Here is an 18,581-nt window from a genome sequence, read left to right as displayed (position 1 = left end):
TCTGAGCTTTGTTTGTTTTAATCATGGTTTTTGCAAAACTTTATTCTTGGAAAACCTGCCTGGCATCAGCATCATCATTCTACAACAAAAAGTCTATAAGCAAAAATATTTTGGCTCTCAGAAAGCACACATTGCCATTCCAGTCACTTGAGGGAAATGCTTTGTGTGTGTGTATGTTTCCCTTGTACAAGGACAGAATGTTATCACTCACAGTGAAGTTAGCCAATGGCTGAGGTAGGATAACCTATTGCCTTATGCTGTATGCTATAGTAAGCGGAAGGAAAATAGGAATGACACAATGACAAGTCAATGGATGAAGATGGCTAGCTGAAAGCCCCTACATACAAGTATACGTTACATATAATTGTGGCAAAATCCAAAGGTTAAGAACTAATTCCAAATCGAACAAGCAAGCATTTGCAAAGCCAATCATGGGTAAAACATGTCTTGTGGAACATAGATGAGATGTACTTGCAAATTGTTGGATTGCGTATTGCATTTCAGGTTTTCAATTTGACCAATCTTTTGACTTCTTACCAACGAAATAGGAGTATCTTCCTAGTCGATGACCACACTGCTTTTTCTATTATCTGTCTTGTATCAAGACCCTGCTGGACTATGGGGTGAAAGAAAGCTTGAATAAGCAGCTACCTATGTTATATGACATCTCTTTATTAATGTAATACCTGCACTTTCACAATTACTTTATCCACCTTCCTGCTTTCTCAAATTTGCTTGAAAATGCACCATTTGTCCAGTCTTTTTCCAAAATTTTCTAGGGGGGAGATACCCCCCGAATTCCCCTTAGGTTGTTCGGGCGTGCTCGCTACACTCGCACGTTGCGGTGCAGTATGACAATCATTTTACGCAGCACCAATTTTAAATGTCACCAGCCGCCACTGGTCTTACTTCTCTCTGATTCTAATAAATTTGAGGAACATGATGTGGGACTAACTCAATGCCAGGATTCCTCCACAATAGCCCTTTGATTCACAGCCACATGCAGCAACTATCAGAAAAATTGGACTGCACCCTCTGGCACATCGTTAAATCCAGCAAACTATTGGGGTATCTAGGTGCTCTAGAGAAAACTAACCCTGAGAAAATCTTTAATTACTATCGGGTAATTGGCATACTTTTAGTAAATCTGCATAATGAAATTAGATATTACATAATCAGGGGCAGAAATTTTAGCAGGGGATGTATAGTTTGGATAATTTTGGAAAGCAAGCTTCATTTCAGGTAAATTTATTTTCCCACGCAGACCGTTAGGATAATTTTAAATGCAAAACTACAAATCCTAATGCAGACTGCAACATTTCGAATGCCAGCAGCCAGAAATGAAGTTAAACAATGTGTCTGTATACCATCTGGAAGATCTATGCCTTAATGATTTTGATTATAATAAACAGAATTTAAAAAAATAAGAAATGAAGTCGAATTTTTACACTAACAAATCACTTGGGTAATTTGAGTGAGAGATGTATTTTACATAATTACACATACTTTTGCAGTAAATGTGCATAATTACAGTACAGCAAACTATGTGAGTTCCACACACCCTAGAGAGAACTGAGGCCTGAGGCACTGGACTGGACTGGGCAGCCACATTCTGTCAAAAGATGCCTGGTCCTTTTTATTTAAACAGGGATGTGACCTTCAAATATGCACTACTACTAGAATGATCCTTAACGATACTAACAGCAAGGATCTAAGGGCCACATGTATCAAAACAGGAAATAGCAATTTTCTGAGAATCGCGATTAGGTATGCGCAATTTTCAATGTATGAAACTCCATCAGTTTCATATACCTATTTGTAGTGGGTCACAAACGACCTACCTCATCAATATTAATGAGGTAGATTATAATTTGCTACCACCTAGGATTCACAAAAATCACAGGGATGGTGGCCTGCTGAGGTCAGCAGACCACCATGTCTGTGTTTGCTTTTAAATAAAGCAATTGTTTTTGTTGTAAAGCAGCCTTTGGGCTTACTGAACAAAGGAGGGGGACTATGTGGCCCCCTCCTGTGCCCTCATGCCCCTGGGGCCGCCACTCACGGAACATTACAGTTTGCTGTGGCTTGGAACCACCCAAAGGAGTGACAAAGGGAGCCCACAGGAGGACGGGTGCAGTGTGGGAACACAGGCGCATGTTCCGTACAACTCTAAGGTCGCGGTTGGAAAATTACTGTTTAAAGACACTTCAGAGAGGACTTCAAGCAAACCCTTTGGAACGTAGAAGGTTCTAAGGCCAGCACTCTTGTGAGTACTGAGGTACCCGTGTTACCGATCCCAGAGGAGCCAGGTGCATTTTGGTCAATTGGTGTCGGAAGCCCTCGTTCTTTTCAATGGCGTGATGCGAAGTAGTGCTACTGCCGGGAAGATGAAAAGTGTTCGTGGAATCCAAGCCTGGATCCGAGGTGAGAAGAACCTGATAGCAGAGGGGATAGAGTCTGGGTCACTTCATGGTGACCAGGGGCTCAGTAGACAAATGCCCACCGATGTCGGGTGCTTCCGGTGTGAAGATAGGATGCTTGACTCTGCAGCCACGGGGACCAGGAGATGTCAACAATGACCAAAGTCCAGAGGTGAGCTGTGCCACGAAGGATGTCAAGTGCTGTGGGGTCAGTGTCTGGAAGGAACACCAACAAGCCTTGGCAAATGCAACAGACCCAGGCAGAGGAAGCAAGTTACGGTGAGGAACAGCAAGGTCCAGGGGACTCTCCAAGCTATGAGGAGTCATGGTACGTCTGGAGCAAACAGGGAAGCCCAGGGGAAATCAAAGTTATCTTCACAGGGACCCACAGGCCAACGGCCCAGGGATCGTGGAGGGCCCTTGTACTGCTCGGGGTCAGAACTACACATAGCCCAATGCACAGCCTCAGGGATCACCGAAAAGCATATGCAGCTGCAAAAGTACATGGTGCACAGGGGTTCGGGTTGCACAGACCTCACGAGGGATACTGGTCTCAGGATTGCTGAGAGAGCAGAACGACCTCAGAGACGCTCGGGAATCCACCTCCTGTGTTGCAGAAATCTTCTGAGTCCTCAGGAGCTCGGCAGATACAAACCGGTCAGATGCGTTTAGGGGCCTGCTGCTGCAGTGGAGTAACTCCTTTAGTCTAAGGGAGATTCTTCTGTCGTCTAGCGAAGTGTAGACCGTCAAAGTACGTGGTTTCTGCTTGCAGAGTTTAATCCAGGTAAAATCTAAAGTCCTGTAGTCAGGGTTCCTACTTTATACCCAAGGAAGGGTTTGGGCAAACTTGGGGACCCACCTATGGGAGGGTCAGGGCAGAGGGGTGGCTACACTGATGTCCTTTGTCCAGTTTCGCACCAGAGCAGGAGCAAATGGCTCAGGCAACCAGTTTGAGCTGGACTATGCACAGGGACACCAAATGTGCCTCCAGTGCAGACTTTCTGGCACTCTCAGAGTGCACCCACCCAGCCCCCATGTACAAAAGCCTGTCTGGGAGGTGGTCACACCTCCCTATGATAGGTAACCTAATGTCAGGTCTTCCCCTCCGCGAGCTCAGCTCAGCAGTAGGAGGGCAGAATCGTGTCTGTGGCTGGCAGCATCCATTTTGTGATGTCCAGGTCGAGAAAACTGGTACCAGGTGTACCGGTGTTTCACATAAGTCCCTCTAGAAGGGTGGAATCATACCTCTCCCGCCAGTTACTTGCGGGGAGGTATGATTCCAAGTTGTTTGACACCAAACACAACATGTTTCTAAGCATATGTTTTAAAGTTAGCATTTACCACGAGGTTATAATGCACTATCTGGTATATATGGTTGGCTGCATTACAGACAACCCCGGAAATCAGGTTCGGAAGGCTTGCAGAGGGGCTCTGCTCATGAAGGGGCACCCTGTCACATACAACCCAGTACCCTGCCATCAGGATTGATAAGGCCTGCCATAGGCGTGACTGCATGCACCACCTTACACAGGCTGCAGTAGCAGACGTGTGGTGTCATTTTGAATGGTCTCTCAGGGGTGGCATAATACATGCTGCAGCCCCTGAGAGGCCTCTGAGGTACCTATGCCCTGGGTACATGGTGTACCATATACTAGGGACTGATAAATATACCCCAGTATCCAATCTGGAGTGTACCTAAACTACATGCAATCAATTTAGAGGAGAAAGCATATAGACTGGGGTCCTGAATAGCAGGATCCCAGTCAGTCTAAGTCGAAAACAGTGATACATCAGCAAAAAGTGGGAGTAACTATAAGAAGCAGATCGTACTCTCCTACAGTCCCAGAGAATCGCAATCTTCAGGTGCATCAGCATTGGCATGGAAAGCTATGTCAGTGGCAAGAGTTAGCAAATTGTCTACTGGCTGTTTTGGCATTGCCTGTCTCAAGTGCCAATGTTGAGAGGGCCTTTTCACAGCTAAACGTTTACATGGGAAGGGAAGAGTGTGTATGACCAAAGACTCACTATCAGTGCAGGAAACAAGCAATAATAAAAGCAAACCGTTTCAAAAACACCAGGAAAACACTGTTTCTGTTGTTTTTGAGGGCGCAAAAATGTGTAACCACTGTTTTTTTAAGGTATTGAAATCAGTTGAAAACACTGAAAAAAGCCCACCAGAATTTACCAGAAATAGAAACGGGAAACAGGAAAGCCTAAATATGGTGCAGTCCAGTAGTTGTATGGATCAGACAATATTCTCTTCCAGTAGACTTCATAATTGTGGTTAATAAAACAATCCTTAACCCAAATGTTGTCTTTTTTTGTGAGCGATTTAGGTTTTTCAAACACATAGACACAACCCAAGGCCGAGATTGTTTCCATAATATACTTTAACACAGAAAATTCATTCCAAGGTCACAAGAAAAGCAATCCCGAATGATTGCCTAATCAAACTCTGCTTCTTTGTTTGCCCTAATTGAGAACCAGTGACCAGCATGTATGTGGTCTTGGACGTAATCTATCCCTAATTCCAGATATGAGGAAAAGTGACTTGCTAATCGGGGAACCCCCGGTAAGTGGGGAAAAAACCTGTTTTCTTCCACCTGAAAAACTCTAGCATCTCTACATCCACAGACACTCCTACCATTATAGTTACAGTAGGTAAGCAATTACTCTTGTATATATTAAAAAAAATCGGTGCAACAGGTTTTTTCCTGATGCAAGCGCGAAGAGACACAATGGTTCCCTCGACTCGTAAGAAGCGGGACACCCTGCTGTCAGTGGCGTCTGGTGACAGTTGAAAGTGGTGTGGCGTAAAATGATTGTCATACTGCACCGAAGCAAGCGAGCGTAGCGAGCGAGTCCGAACAACCTAAGGGGGGTTCCGGGGAGTTCTACCCCTGAGAATTTTTTTTAAAAAGAGTGGACATATGGTGCATTTTCAAGCAAATTAGAGAAAGCAGGAAGGTTGATAAAGCAATTGCGAAAGTGCAGTTATTACATTAATAAAGAGATGTCATATAACATAGGTAGCTGCTTATTCAAGCTTTCTTTCACCGCATAGTCCAGCAGGGTCTTGATACAAGACAGATAAGATAAAAAGCAGTGTGGTCCTAGACCAGGAAGACACTCCTATTTCCTTGGTAAGAAGTCAAAAGATTGGCCAAATTGAAAACCTGAAATGCAATACGCAATCCAACAATTTGTAAGTACATCTCATCTATGTTCAACAAGCCATGTTTTAACCATGATCGGCTTTGCAAATGCTTGCTTGTTTGATTTGGTGTTAGTTTTAAATCTTTGGATTTTGTCACAATTATATGTAAAGTATACTTGTATGTAGGGGCTTTCAGCTAGCCATCTTCATCCATTGAGTTGTCATTGTGTCATTCCCATTTTCCTTCCACTCACTACAGCATACAGCATAAGGGAATAAGTCAGCCTACCTTGGCCATTGGCTAACTTCACTGTAAGTGATAACATTCTGTCCTTGTACAAGGGAACAATACACACACAAAGCATTTCCCTCAAGTGACTGGTATGGCAATGTGTGCTTGTTGAGAGCCAAAATATTTTTGCTTGTAGGCTTTTTTTTTGTAGAATGATGCTGCTGATGCCATGCAGGTTTTCCAAGAAAAAAGTTTTCCAAAAACCATGATTAAAACAAACTAAGCTCAAAGCCAAAAAATGTATGGCTCTGCCAATGCTTGTTTTTTGGTGCATCCACATGGAACTGCTGATGGACGACCACAATGTCATAAGTTTGTGGTATTCACTAACAATTTACTAGTGGTTGACTCTGGCAACACATACAAATGTATTCTAGGCCAGAGCACAGGTAATTGTGTTTCAAGGTTGGAATATGGACAGAGCTCTCTAAAATTGTTGGGCGAGTGGAAGGACTTTCTACAAGAGCTATTAGAGAATTTGAAAATAATGTAAAATACAATTTTACAACACATTGCTACCTCCAGAAATATACACCCAATATTTAATTTGTGCTCCAGCGTTCCAGCTAGGCAATGAAGGAAATTCAATACACCACTGAACTGATGTCCCTTAGCGATGTCCTCTACTGAAGACACCTTAGCATAAAATCTGCTTTCAGATGGTAGATGTTTCAACACAACCATAGACCGAGGATTAAGACATGGCCACCAACATGGCGCTCACAGATGATTCACCATCTCCTTGTGCCAAGTCCCTGAGCCTCCCTATTGACTCACTCAAGACAACAGACTCAACAAGTCAACGCCAAAACCCAAGCAGCCTGGAGTCAGGTCAGTCTTCTTAGGAAGTGGTTATTTCCCCCCTCCTTCATAATTCCTCACAACACTACCCAAATCAGGGGACCCTGCCACGAAACTATAAACTACTATATAACTTGACATGGACACTTAACAAGGGCCTTCACCAGACCAGGCCCAGGACTGACACCTTTAGCAGAGACCAAATGCCCTAAAACTAATAATAATAACAAAATTAGAACTCTTTCAAAATAAAATACAATTAGTGTCACTTTCTTCTTGCTGACTTTCATCTCTGTACAGAGACCTATGGGTCACTGAATGATGTAGAAACATAAATGTTCAAATTGCAGCGAAGGATAAATGGATGAATGGAATCCGATTTTACATTCCACAACCAGATTTGTATTTTCTACTGAACTAGGTAAGATGTGGGCCGTGATCTGATTGCCAAATTTGGATCAGTTACGAGATGACCCAATCTCTAATAACAATTTTTACTCCGGATCAGGTTATGCTCTTTTACGCACTTTATCTACCTCTCTCAACAGCCGTAGCATAGTCAAGAGACTATGGACTAGGTTAAGTAATCAGCATTTTTGCATGGACATTTTCGTGGCAGACCAGTGCAAAAACGCAATGATATACCAATTTATGTGAGTCCATGTAAAACTTTCCAGCGTGATGCTCTTGACGGAATCCGAGCCATGGTGTTTACGCTATGAACTGATTATTCTAGAAACATTGAAGACCATGCATGTGCAGAAACCTATGCAGGTTGACTATGCCTCATTTGGAAGGTGTCTGTCAAACCGTGGACCGTTGTTCAGAGTCAAAAGCACGACGAGAATACCCACAATTGGTAACTCTGTGGGCAAACGTCCTGGACATTTCGAGCCTGTAACCTAACCCACCCCCAAACCCCACCGGAGGAAATGACGTCGTGTGGAAACCACGGACTTTGTAAATACTTTTACACTGCAAATTCAACTTTTGTGAATATAAAAACAGTATTTTTGCTGTACTTTCGATTTAAACATACAAAAAAAGGTGTGAATTGAACCCTGTACTAGGTGAAGACTAGCAGGTTAAAATAGTGACCTATTGGTAGAGGAGGTGTCATTCACGAGTGAGTAACACAATCATTGCCCGCCCCCTGCCAAGCCTAACAGTTTCAGGCAATCCCCAGTGTCTACGCCAAGATGCCACTGAAACAGGTTTAATGCTGCACCAGCGCAGTGCATAATTATTTACAAAATATGCAGAAATAATTATGATTTGCATACCGATAAAATTATAGTTTCTGCCAATGTAACATGTTGACGTGTAGTCTGTTCCAAAGGATAGAGAGAGCGCAGATATTGCCTGTTCGCTACATTGCTGACCTGTGAGGCACGATGCATGGTACGTTCGGCCCTTCCACCACTACTCCAAAATTGTGTGATGCTCTATAAATCGCTTTTATACCTATTTCTCTATTCTCGTCTCTACCAAGGATGGGAGTTTGTAAAAAGGCCGAACATCAGTATTAAGAGCAAGAGCCAGGTCTGTGGGAATTTTGTGTTCACATAAATCGAATGCCCGGGTAACTTCCAGTTGGTCCCATGAAGCCAGTCCCAGAACCAAAGAAGGAATGCCTAGAATGTGTGACTCATCACCCCCGCCACACAGGAAGCCCTATTATCACTTGAAGAACATATCAGAGTTTATTACTGCAGAGCTGCTGTGCAAGCCTATTTGTGAGCTGTAAGTTTCCAAGTAGTATTGAAGGAGATGCATTTGCAGCAATGTTAGTTGAGTTTATGTTTTGCATGCCAAGCACAAACGTGTCAACAATGTAATGTGTCTGTTCTAGCATAATTTATCTGCTATGTGCAAGCTCTTGGATATGAAGCGCTACATTCCTGCACGAGCACTGAGCACAGGTGGGCTCGTATTGAATGCATTTTTTTATAACTCCCGAATTAAATACCATTATACCAACCCTACTAAAAGGTATTGCTGTCTCAGTGGTTTACTACCCTCATAAAGGTACGCATCTAATTTATATTCGCCTTGTTACTGCCTTGAAATACAACTTTTTTCCCCTTAAATCACATACAGCAAACATGGCTGGCTGCCCGAGACTTCTGAGCCGCACTCAGTTTATTGCATTCAATAGCCTTGCAGCAAAAACTGCATTCGGAATACTAATTTCCTAACAGGTTCTTAACTATACAATAAATGGTTTGTCAGGCTCTTTGAAATTCCGCAATGCATCCCCGCAGTAACCGTGGCAGGAAGGCAAATATAATCCCTCAGCAATTGCACTGTGATAATATTGTGATAATGCCAGTCGCGGCTCGTGGGGGTGGAGTTTTAAAATAAATAAAAAATCCTACCTGAGCAGGTCTGCGCCGCCTCGGGTCCATTGGCGCCTACAGGAATGGAACAGCCGCATCACTGCTGGCAAGTGGCAACCCCTCTCAGCCAATCCTGGCAGCGCCAGGATTGACCTAGAGTAGGGTGACTCACCACCCGCCTGCCCATTAGAAGACCGAGATTTGAGGCACTAGTGAGCATGACTGGCCAAAGCAGAAAAATACGCCGACCTTCTCCACTCATGTGCACTTGTGGTGCTGCCTCCTGCCCCTGGTCTGACAATCATGTCAGTCAACATGATGTTGGCCCACCCACCCCCTTCAGACTCCGAAGGGGGTGTGCGGTCTGACGTCATACTCACTGGCATGTTTGTCAGTTCGCCCTCGGCGTCTATGAACTTAAGTAAACTGAGAGTTGACTTAAGTTCAGAGACGCCAAGGGAGCTGTGGGCGCGGGCGGCTTGTGGGGAAACGCCCCAGCGCCCTAATGGACGCACCGACACTGCCTGGTGTTAAGGCTTTGAATATAGCCTCCATCTTCTCTTACTAAATTGGGTACTAGAGGACGGCGGCACATCACAGCTTATGTAAGAATAGATTATCTTTGATTTTTATAATGAATTCATATCTTGTTTGGGAAAAAAGGGGATATAGATTATATATAGATCACGCTCATTACCATCATGTATTTGCACAGATATTAATTCAATTCATATATGAAGTATTTATAATTTAAGGAAACTATAACATTTTGCACCTTAATATAAAGGCAAAATTTGCTTTGACGATATGTGTTCACTAGAAGTATTTGTACTCTACAATATGGTTTACAGCAATTGATGAATCATACATATCATGTATAAAGATAATAATTCATTAATCTATTTTTGAATGTATAGTGATTACAATCCATATACACATACAATTTATATTTGTAATGTTATATTTGGGATAGGTTTCACCATTCCAAAATGGCCTCCACAGATGGTGTTTACATTGTATAGAGTTTTGACTTAAGTCCTTCATCTATGTTGATGTACCTAATTTTGCATTGGGCGCGCTTTTTCAAATTCACTATGTGCTATTTAAGTATGTATGAGTCCATTCCCCCGCTAACAGTGAGCAAGGGCGTTCACGCCCGAAACGCGTCTGTTCGACGATCTTTGCACCCCTGCACTTTATGTGTGATTAATAAAGAATCATAACCTGAAGACTGGCTTTGGACGTTCTCTTCGTTGTCTGCGTACTGGTGAGCGTGCATGAGGCTTTGTTGCACAGTGACCAGTTGGAGTTATATATATATATATATATATATATATATATATATATATATATATATATATATATCCATCAAACAGTTGCCTGCTGTGAAAAATGCCTCGCCACAGGTTCATCATCTGCCAAATTACTTTATTTGTAGGAAGCAGCAGCAAGAACATAGCTGAACTCACGCGATACAACCTCCAGTCCCAACGCGTTTCGTGCATCACTTCCTCAGGGGGCTTCGGAGAAGAAAGGAACAGCAGGGCACTTTTGGCGTCTTCCATTTTATTCCAAACATCGCGCCACAGTAGGCGTGGCCAGACTCTGGCCTGCTGTTACTTGTGGTTTCTCCATTGTCCTCAAGTGAGTAGCTTGCTGTGCACTTTCCAAAATTCAAAATGTAAAACATCCCAGTGGATCTGTGGTAAATAAATAATTAATTACCGGTACTATTTTTGAATACAGTGAATAAAACAGATAGCTCAATAAATAAGAGACAGGATTCGAGGTATTGGAGTCTTACAGGCTTTAATCAGGCATAAGGGAAGGGACAGGAACAGGATAGCCTGCACGGAAATAGAATGAAGGCAGCTGCCAGGGAATGGGAATGGCATGGGAATGGGTAACTTTCAGTAACAGTACATAGTATATATACTAAAACAATTACATTACATTCAATACAGTAGGCGTAGCAGTAGGCGTAACTCGTAGCAGTCGCGAAAGATAAGAGTAAAATGGGTGAAGCAAGAAGGCGTGTACAGGGCGTATACATAGACATGTGATGTAGACGTCACAGAAGTGTCATAAATGGGGCGGAAACATGGAGGGGGCTACCTGAGCAGCTGGGACCTTTAACCTAGTGGTGCGCGCAAACGGGCAATGACGTGTTACCAGGAAGAACTGGGGGCTATGACTTCTGCGCTAGAAGAGGAGACTAAAGTCTGCAGTGTCAGAACGACTTGTACCTATATCATATCTGGTATCTGGTGTTTGGAGTACATGTTGATAGAATCCAAAAGTTATCAGGGCAAAGGCTACTTGACACTAAGACTGGTGCATGCATAATTTTACATGTATTGCGTGTGCTAGGAATATTCTATGAATATTAATACAGTATTTCTCTTACATGGAGACAGAAAGACTACACCATGGCTGGAACTGTTGATGCGGTTCAGTAGCTTAGGAATGCAGAGAAGGAGGGCTGGACTGATAACTAGAAGCATAACATACTCTTGGCAGACAGGCAGGCAGAGCCAGGCCGGGCCGGGCACCGTGCGGCAGGAAGTAAGTGAAGGGTCAGGGATGCAGGTGGGGGCTGCATCGCTCCTCGGAGAGGGTTCAGGAGACTGGAGCTGAATCTGATGTCCGGGCCCTTTTGAGGCCTAGAAACGGGGACAATTCGATGGATTAACGTGCACACTGTAAAACGTGGCAACATAGGCCTAATACTCGTTGCTTTCACAAGAACTGGAAACTGGCGTACTAGAGTTGGACACAACTATGATTGCGTCTTTAATCGATCATAGGGGAATACATGCATATCGATCATGCACATATAGCATAAGATGGGGAACACGTAGGCACATATAACATGGCAAAATTTACTTTTCCACATTCCCTCCTTGTGCCCTACGTTTCCATCAGGAAACATCAATATTCATGATACCATCTATCTGTTCATATAGCATCATTTGCTCGTCTCGAATTGTCTTGGAACGGGATTTAGGACTAGGAATACAGGATGTAGCACACATGCCGCAAATCGCAGGGCCACATTGTAAACAGAGGCAGCAACTGAATACAATCATTACTGCTATACCTAGGAATGACAATACTTTCCATCCCCAGGCAGATATGATACTCCAGAGCCAACCGGACCATGTCCAGGTGCCTGGATTCTGGTGTAACTGATGGGCAATTTTATGAAGTCTGGTTATAGCTGAATAAACAGACGGCGCGTTATTAGGAATGAAAATGCAGCAACTAGATCCGATGACTCTACAAGCTCCTCCTCTATCGGCCAGTATGACGTCAAGAACGAGACGATTTTGGAGCACGACAAATCTCATAGCAGATTGCTCTTCGGTTAAGTTACCTAGAGCGGAAGTAGTCTCATTCACTACTGCTTCAAGGGTTCTTGTTAACCTACGTATTAACTTACTATTCTGGATAGGGCCTATAAAGAAATAGAAACCTTTATTGAAGTCTTGATATTGTTCTAGAGCAGTTTCAGTTTGATCGACAATTGGGGACTCAGTCTCCCTTCTAGGTCTAACGTGTGTTTCTGTGATAATCGGATGGGGCCAAAAAAACTGGTGGCAGTAGGAAGGCAATGTAACATGTTCCATCCCAATCGAGGGGCAGACGAACATATGCGGTCTGACCACAAACAAAATAAGAATGACGTGAGGCTTTGAAAATAGATTTCCCACTGTCACTATACTCGACAATAGTAGTACAATCACTATGTCCTACATGTGCGGAACCATTCTTTTTGACACATAATTCGCCTTTGACTGGTAGTACTGAAATAGCAGGCAAATCTGGAGTAGTATCGGACTGAACATTCAGGACCATGAAATTCGAGGAATAATTACCTAAATCATATACTTCATTTTCTAGATCTAACCCTGTTCTATGGGAAAGACCTTGCTTGTCTGGGAAACATGTTCGATTCAGAAGGGACATATCAGTGGAGGATGACGTTAACGTGGACCATGCTCCACACGAACCTTTATGTGAAAACGGATAGGGAAAAAGTGGCAGAACTCCCTTCGGTGTCTGAAAAGGGGGGAGTCGACCACACACCCAACAATTAGTGGCATTGCTGGTCTGGTGTGAATAGTGCAACATTCGAATGAATGTGTTGTTACGCATAGCAAGACGGTAGGATAGCTCGTGAGGAGGCAGATCACTGAATGTGTGCTCTACTGTAGCATTAGAAAACATATGTACATGTGAAATTGGAAAACATAAATGTAAAGCATAACTTATGCATGTAACCATAAGACTCAAAAATAATAAAAAGAATAGAACGATAATACATCTTTTAGAGTTTTGACTAACTCTCTCACTGTGTGGGTCTATCTCATACATGTCAGGAACCTGTCTAACCGTTTCACCCGAGAGGGACTTAGACAATTAAACTGGCTGACTTATTTTACTAGACCGGAGTTTTACTTTATACTCCTGCTGCGGAGTTTTCTCTAACAGGGGAAGTTTGAATTCAGAGTCTGTCTTTGGGCAGTCCTTAAGAATAGGGCAGTCTTTGATAAATGTCTTTTGTCGCAATCCATGGAATTTCTTTATATGACTGGTATGCACCCAGCCCTTGCGACCTTCAAGCTTGACAGCAGTCCTTGTTGTCAATAACACCAGCTGGGGCTCCTTCCAACGGGGTTCCAGCGGACTTGAACGATCAAAATTTCGCACCAGGACAAATTCTCCCGGAACGACTTCATGCGGTTTCACCTCAGTGTTGTCTGGAAATGCAGCGGCAACCTGTGAACGACAAGAGTGTAGGGCAGACATCAAGGAAGCTAGGTAATCTGTCAGCATATTACTGGAAACGTCGGTAATACAACGGGGTCTAGGTGTACCCCACATGTTTGGGGGGCGGCCGAATAGGACCTCATAAGGGGACAGACCTGATCTGGAATGTGCAACCATTCTCATGTAAAAAAGAGCGACTGGCAGAGCTACTAACCAATCTACACCTTTCTCTGTACATACTTTAGCAATTCGGATTTTCAAAGTCTGGTTATGTCTCTCTACGAGACCGGCTGCTTCAGGATGGCGTACACAATGGAACTTCCACTGGTACCCTAACAGAAGGGAAACATGTTTCATGAGCTCGGATGAGAATGGCTGGCCGTTATCTGAATACACGACCCTAGGTAATCCATAGCGGGGAAAATACTCACGAACCAACTGCCTGGCAGTGGTCGCAGCTGTGTAATCTGGAACTGGATATGCTTCTGTCCACCTGGACAAAGCACATACAACTACGAGGACATACTTGAAACCTCGACATCGCTCCATCTGAATATAATCCATCTGGAGGACTTCAAAAGGGTGGTCAGGAGGTTGGAATCCACCTTGTTCCACCGGGACACTTTTACCTGGATTGAACTGACAACATATCATACAGGTACGTACTTTCTGCTTGGCGGCTGCTCGTAAATGCTTGTTGAACCAAAGGTTCTGAATACTGTCTAACATAGCTTTTTCTCCTAGATGTGCTGGACTATGTGCGGTATTAATAATGACTTGAACCATAGAGTCGGGGAGAAACCATGTGGCTTTTCCCTTCGTCAACCATCCTTGATCTGTCTGGACCCCTCCTTGTTCGGACCATTTCTTGATTTCTTCGGAAGTAGCATGTAACTGTATATCTATTACATCTTGTGTAGGGTCCTTAACTGTCATACAAGTAGTCTGATCTGGAGTGAGTGTCTGTGTCGTGTTAACTGGAATGTCTGGAGTCTAAGCTGTGAGCTTGGCTGTTCGATCTGCTAGATCGTTACCTTGGGAAATAATGTCAGTAACTTTCGTATGTGCTTTGCACTTCATGATAGCGATAGCTGTCGGTAAATGTATTGCATCTAACAGAGCTTGAATGAGGAGACCATGTTGAATCTTGGTTCCATGAGAAGTCATGAAACCTCGTTCCTGCCAGAGCACTCCAAAGTCGTGTACGACTCCGAATGCATAACGTGAATCTGTGTATATGTTTACTTTCAGGTTCTTGGCACGTATGCAGGCTTGGGTCAGAGCGATGAGCTCTGCTGCTTGAGCAGACAGGGTGTCAATACGATGTGTTTCTATAACTTCGGTTTCAGTAGTCACTGCATACGCGGCTACTAGTTCTCCTGTACTTGTTCTCATACATGAACCATCCACATAAAGTGTCAGGTCTGGATCAGGCAATGCAATATCTGTCAGGTCTTGTCTTGGCTTTGTCATGGTGTTAACAACTTCCACACAGTCATGTGTGGCAGGATTTGAAGTAACTGACGGTAACAGTGTAGCAGGATTTAGAATGTTGCAGCGTCTGATTTCTATGTGTGGCTGAAACAGTGTCAGTTCATAACCTGTTAAACGTGCAATTGTCAAGTGCTGAGTCTGGGTTCGGTTTAAAAGAACTTCCACGGAGTGTGGAACTTGTACTGTCAGGGAGTGTCCTAACACTATGGAATCACTTTGTCTGATAGCTAGAGCTGTGGCTGCAACTGACTTGAGGCACGCAGGCAGAGCCTGGGCTACTGGATCTAATGTGCTAGAAAAATAAGCACAAGGCTTGTATTGTCCTGCTTGATCTTGTGTGAGAACAGATAATGCAGTACCATCACGTTCTGTGACAAAAAGTGTGAAAGGCTTACTGTAGTTCGGTGTTGCTAGAACAGGTGCATTACATAAAGCTTTCTTTAACTCATTAAAAACAAGTGTATGTTCCTGGGTCCAAGGGAGGACAGTCGATACGGCTGCCTCCTGTGTCGTTAACTGTATCAGTGGTTTGGCTAGAAATGCGTACTGAGGAATCCATTGTCTGCAGTAAGAAGTGAGGCCGATAAAAGCTCGTACCTCCTTCTGTGTCTTGGGCTGTGGAAGACGTGCTATTAACTGGATACGGTCAGGTGTCAACTGCCTACCCCTCTTGGACAGTAAGTGTCCCAAGTAGACCACTTGCTGGACACAGAATTGTAATTTGGAAGGGGACACCTTGTGCCCCATCTCGGCCAGAAAATACAGAACTGTAAGTGACGCACGCTCGCAGTCACGTTCAGAACGGGCTGTGATCAGTAGATCATCGACATACTGGAGTAGGGCAGTGTCAGTTGGCATGTGAATATTGTCTAGTTGTCTCTTAAGTGCTTGACTGTAAATACTAGGGCTTTCTGTGAAACCTTGAGGTGCTCGTGTGAATTTATAGCTTCTTCCATTTAAACAGAATCCGAAAAGGAACTGGCTGTCTGGATGAATGGGGACACTAAAAAATGCGTTCTTGAGATCGATAACTGTAAAGAACGTAGCTTCAGAATCAATGGCTGTCAAGAGTGAGGAAATATCTGGGACTACTGGGTACTGGGGTATGATACATTTATTAAGTTCTCGAATGTCAATCACTAATCGATATACTGGAGGTGCATTTGGATCAGTACGTTTCAGGACTGGAATGATAGGAGAATTACATACATTGGAGTCAGTTTCTACAACCACTCCTTGAGCCATAAGCTCGTCAATAATTTTGGATAAGGCTGCTACAGCCTCAGGTGGCAATTTGTACTGTCTGATTCGTGGTAAAACCACACCTTGCTTTAGAGTCACACGATGGGGTGTGATATGCATACAACCTACATCAGTTGGACCTTGCGCCCATAAATGCTGTGGTACATTCAATAATCTTGGATCAAAATCACGTAATACATAATGACCTTTGAAGTCTCTCAAAAACAGGCGGACCCCCTCTGGGGAACAACAAATTACTGCTCCTAATTCTTTCAATGTCTTAATGCCTAACAAATTTTCTGGACAAGATTTCGTGAGTAACAGGTCAGTAGTTCGGGACAATGGACCGACTTCTAGAGTAACTGGTTTCGATATTTCATTAACAATAGGCTTTCCTGAAAATCCAAGGGAAACATTTCTAGAGCCTGAGAGTGGAGCCCCTGGAACCTCGTCATGACTGATAGTAGTCCTACTTGCCCCTGTATCAATCAGAAACTTTCTGTCTTTCCCTAATACTTGACTATGTACATAGGGACCCTCTTGATCTACAGGTATCTCGATGAGAGGCAAGCCTACCTCCCTCTCTAGGCTGTTTCATGAATACGGCTGATAATCTGGATACTCTGTCTGGGCATACTGGTACATCTGCTGTGTAACATGCTGTGTTGCAGCGATAGGCTGCGGTGCTGTAACTGGCTGTTGTGCATTCTGTGGTGGCTGGGAAGTCTGTGAAACTTGTTCTTGTCTAGGCGGACGTGGTCTTTCTTTAGTTTTACCAGTAGCTATGTTGTGTTTCAGAACGGCACACTCGTTTATAAAATTACCTGGCTGTTTACAGTAATTGCAGGTCCCTTTAACGGGAGCTGCAGGATGACTGGCTTGATTCGGACCCCTCTTCTGACTGTCTTGTGGAACAGATTGTGCAACTAATACTTTCATTTTCGTGTCTTTCATACGTTTCCTTTCGTGTTCCTGCTCTTCCCTGATTCTGTTCTGGTGATACTGGAGCATTTGTAACATCTGTGACGGAGTATTAGCTTGCCAGGTACTTTCGACTTTCAATACTCTATTTTTAACTTGTGGACTTGAATTCTCGACTAGTTTGGTAACAAAAAGATGAGGGTACGATTCACTACTTGTTTTCAGACCACTGTTAATAATAAAACATTTTTCAAATCTAGAATAAAAATCACTAGTATCTTCGTCTTGTTTCTGTTTACAGGCCGAGATGGCATCCCAGTCTTCCTTTTTCGTGGCTAGTAATCTTGGCAAGACTTGTATTAACAACTCGGGCAATTCTTTAGCTTTATCCCCAAGACCGGTACCTGGTACTCGTGAATTATCTTCAGCTTCTAGAGCTGTCCAATCTATCTTTTTCTCTCCCACCTCCCATTCTTTTTCTTTGAGTTTTTCATATATGCCCGCAGGCAACAGGACCTTTAACCACATGAGCGCTAGCGAAATTCCCCTCCTGTGCTCTTCTTTACAAAAACCCATTATTCATGACGAGCTGGGCTCGTCATGAGCGTAGCAGGAGGCTACCTCATGACGAGCCCAGCTCTTCATGAGCGTCGAAGGGGTTAACATTTTAATGATATCAGGATACGTGTATTCTCCCATACGGAGCATGTCTTTTAATTCACGGTGGAACCCTGCTGGATCTTTATCATGACAGGGAATTAACTTCTTCATCTCTAAGAGTTCCATTTTTGTGATGGGGGTGTAAACAAATACTCGTTCCAGATCACCACCCGCTGTCCTAACTGGATGTACTTCTCGTAACGGATTCTGTCTGTCTATGTAAAATGATTTACTTTCTGGAGGTGAGACATGAACAAAATGTGGATTCAGAAACGTTCGGTATTTGTGGCGCTGTTCTAGAATGACACTAATTAAATCGGTACCTAGACCTCTCCATCTGTACTGGAGTAACTCGTTCAATATATCATGTAGCGGACCTGGATCAGAATGCTGTTCCTCATACAGGGTAATGAGGTGCTGGATCATATACATACCCGCCAGTCGCTGCTCGGCTGGGGGCAGTTTCAGAAACATTTGTGCCA

The 18,581-nt window shown here is 43.6% G+C and overlaps 1 protein-coding gene across 10 annotated transcripts in view; it reads right to left on the bottom strand.

The window, feature by feature from the left end:
* The window catches only part of LOC144770317 (GLIPR1-like protein 1), a 1,599,314-nt gene that overhangs the window by 1,301,831 nt on the left and 278,902 nt on the right, over positions 1 to 18,581 (bottom strand). For 5 of the 10 annotated variants that reach the window (XR_013598866.1, XM_078654750.1, XM_078654767.1 and 2 more), the window contains exon 1: positions 10,479 to 10,593. The exons of the other annotated variants lie outside the window; for them this stretch is intronic. Coding sequence is in view for 4 of the 5 variants with exons in the window: in XM_078654750.1 (XP_078510876.1) it covers positions 10,479 to 10,574 (96 nt within the window). In the remaining variant the exon portion in view is untranslated. Of the gene's footprint in view, positions 1 to 10,478; positions 10,594 to 18,581 lie in introns of those variants that run through there. 10 annotated transcript variants of the gene reach the window in all.

This window comes from Lissotriton helveticus, chromosome 1_1 (assembly GCF_964261635.1).
Source record: "Lissotriton helveticus chromosome 1_1, aLisHel1.1, whole genome shotgun sequence".
Lineage (NCBI taxonomy): Eukaryota > Metazoa > Chordata > Amphibia > Caudata > Salamandridae > Lissotriton > Lissotriton helveticus.
This window is presented reverse-complemented; position numbering and strand designations above follow the sequence as displayed.